The sequence below is a fragment of the Blastomyces dermatitidis genome, assembly GCF_000003525.1.
Source record: "Blastomyces dermatitidis ER-3 genomic scaffold supercont1.2, whole genome shotgun sequence".
Taxonomy (NCBI): domain Eukaryota; kingdom Fungi; phylum Ascomycota; class Eurotiomycetes; order Onygenales; family Ajellomycetaceae; genus Blastomyces; species Blastomyces dermatitidis.
Window position 1 is genome coordinate 4808527 of NW_025544775.1, and position 2505 is coordinate 4811031.

Below are 2505 nucleotides of genomic sequence, written 5' to 3' on the forward strand. Positions count from 1 at the left end.
CTCATAACAAGTGTTATCATAGTGCTTATATCAGGCAGTTCATTAGCAGTAAGTGTAATATGTTGTGAAACATGATCAGAACTTGTTTATCTTCTAATAATCATCAGAACATATTATTATGAATAATACATCTTCTTTATCTTCTTATACATTCTCAATCATTTCCTTCTCAGTGAGTTTCTGATTGTGTTTTCTGACACAATTTTATATGAATACAGATACTGATATGTTTGTTTTTATTCATATAGAATCTTCATATGTTGACAGATCTGCATCTGTCAATGATAGTGAACTCAATGTTAAATCATTGATCAAGAACTTGAAGAATGTGATAATGAAGAAATTGTTTATATTATATATGACTGAGTCTTCTGCATCTCTCTTTGCTCTCTCTGTTTCTTTCTCTGCTGCTTTCTCTCTATCTTCTACACCTGTCTCTGTGTCTGATTCTCCCGCTTCTGCTATTCCTGTTCCTGTGACCCTCACTTCTACTACTTCTGAATTTGTTATCTCTGCTTTTATTATCAGCTCTCTCTGTTTCAAGAAGATGTTATATAGACTTAATAAATTATATTTGTCAGTGTGTACACTCTCACTCTTTCTACTGACTTCTAGAACAATTTATTATATGAAGACTGTGTATAATATAACTATCTGAAGCTCAGTCACAGACACTGATTATTATATTCATTTTAAATATTTATAATAAGATAATTATTTATTCATATCAGAGAATCACTCTCTCTCTTAACAGTGTCAAGATTATAAGTCTTTTTCTTTTTCATCTTTTCTTTCTAATACTGATTTTTCTATTCTTAGAGAAAATTGTTATGAGTTTTACTATGTATAAAGTTATGATGTTTACAGATATTAAGAAGCTTTTTATAACTGTAAAGTTTAACATTGTAGAGATATCTGCTCTGATAAATTTGTTCAGAATAATAGATTTGTATCAGTCTATTCTCTAGTGTCTATTATCTAACTTCATGATACAGATGAAATATATCTGTGTTTTCAGAAATAAGAATGCAGATGTTGTACTCTTTTACACTCACAGATGTAAGACTTATACATCTTATCTGAAATATTATCATGAGAATAAGTTATTCATATACTGCATTCTGCTTTCTGTATTTCTCTGTATCTCTATCTCTCTTTCTGAGAAGTCTTATATATGTTGTAATTACATGTACAACTCTAAGATCAGCAGATATTTATTCAGTAACTGTTCTCATCTCTGATTTTATAATTTTTGTATACTAATAATAATTCTTAGTTACTCTGATATCAGAGGCTATTCTGATCAAAGATGATAATGCTGCTGAGACTATTCTCTCTCACTCTCAAGCTTCTCTTATTACTTTCTCTTCCTTCTCTGTGAAGAAGATTGTGTACACATCAGATTATAAGCATTCAGTCTCAGATAACTCTCACTGTTATTTATTCAGTTCTGTATCTTCTTCTTCTTCTATTTCTTCTATCTCTGCTCTCTCTACTCTGACTTCTGATTCTGCAGGTTCTGCACTCTTCTTTAATTTCTCTACATGTATGCATGCGCATTTCTATATTAGCATTCCAGTCAATATTGCAATAAATGACATTAATGTCATATACAGAGTGATGAAGGAATCAGAGATATGTATGATATTGTTATAAGAGCAGCTTACAGCTCTTGAATTCCTTGCAGATCTTGAATTTTGAGATTTTCTTTATTTTTAATGTTTTTCAGATGATGTGGTGTTGGAAATAGATTAAACATGTAGTGTATAAAAATGAATGAGATGTGTATGATAACATGTGTCTTTTACAGCTGACTCTTACAGTTGATAACTAATTCATTATCTCTTTTCTTATGCTTTTTCTTTATCTGCTAGTCACTACTCTTACATGATCTCTATATAATACAGTATTCAGTAACTAGGTTTGACAGCTTTCATCTTTTGTGATTCTGTCTCACACATTATACTGTCTCTCTTCACCTGCTCAGATCACTATAATGAACAGCTCATTGAAACTAACCTCATATGATCTCTGAGTGTTCTCAGAAATTGAGATGACTTGATCTTACATATTCATGAATATTTCAGATAGTTTATTCTCTGTGATCTCTGTGATTGAACTAGTGTAAACAGTTGAATTTAACTCTGAATTTCTTTTTCTTCTATAATCTGACTTATATATAAGTCTGCTACTCTAAGACTGCTCTTTACTGTATTACACTCACTGTCTGTGATATATTATTATACAATCAGCTACAGTCTTATTACTTATTGAAGTGTGATATTCATCTGATTTCTTCATTTCTTCTTATTCTTTTCTTATAATTGTGAAAAGATCAGAATAAGTGAGATTATCTGATTTATAAATATCTATGATTTCTCTTACTTTGTAAGACTTTTCAATTGTAAGTCTCTTCTTTTTCAACACTGACAATAGTGCTGTGAATAATCATAATCTGCTCAGATCTTGCATCTTTACTTTCATAAGTTATAAATCATTGATTAA

General features: G+C 30.1%; 1 protein-coding gene across 1 annotated transcript; it reads left to right on the forward strand.

The window, feature by feature from the left end:
* Positions 1–248: 248 nt before the first annotated feature.
* BDCG_16475 (uncharacterized protein) lies at positions 249–1435 on the forward strand (the record flags this gene model as incomplete). Its single annotated transcript, XM_045425703.1, has 3 exons — positions 249–580; positions 969–1059; positions 1277–1435. Coding segments are annotated over 3 exons (581 nt in total), but the record flags the coding sequence as incomplete, so codon positions are not given.
* Between the last annotated feature and the right edge of the window lie 1070 nt (positions 1436–2505).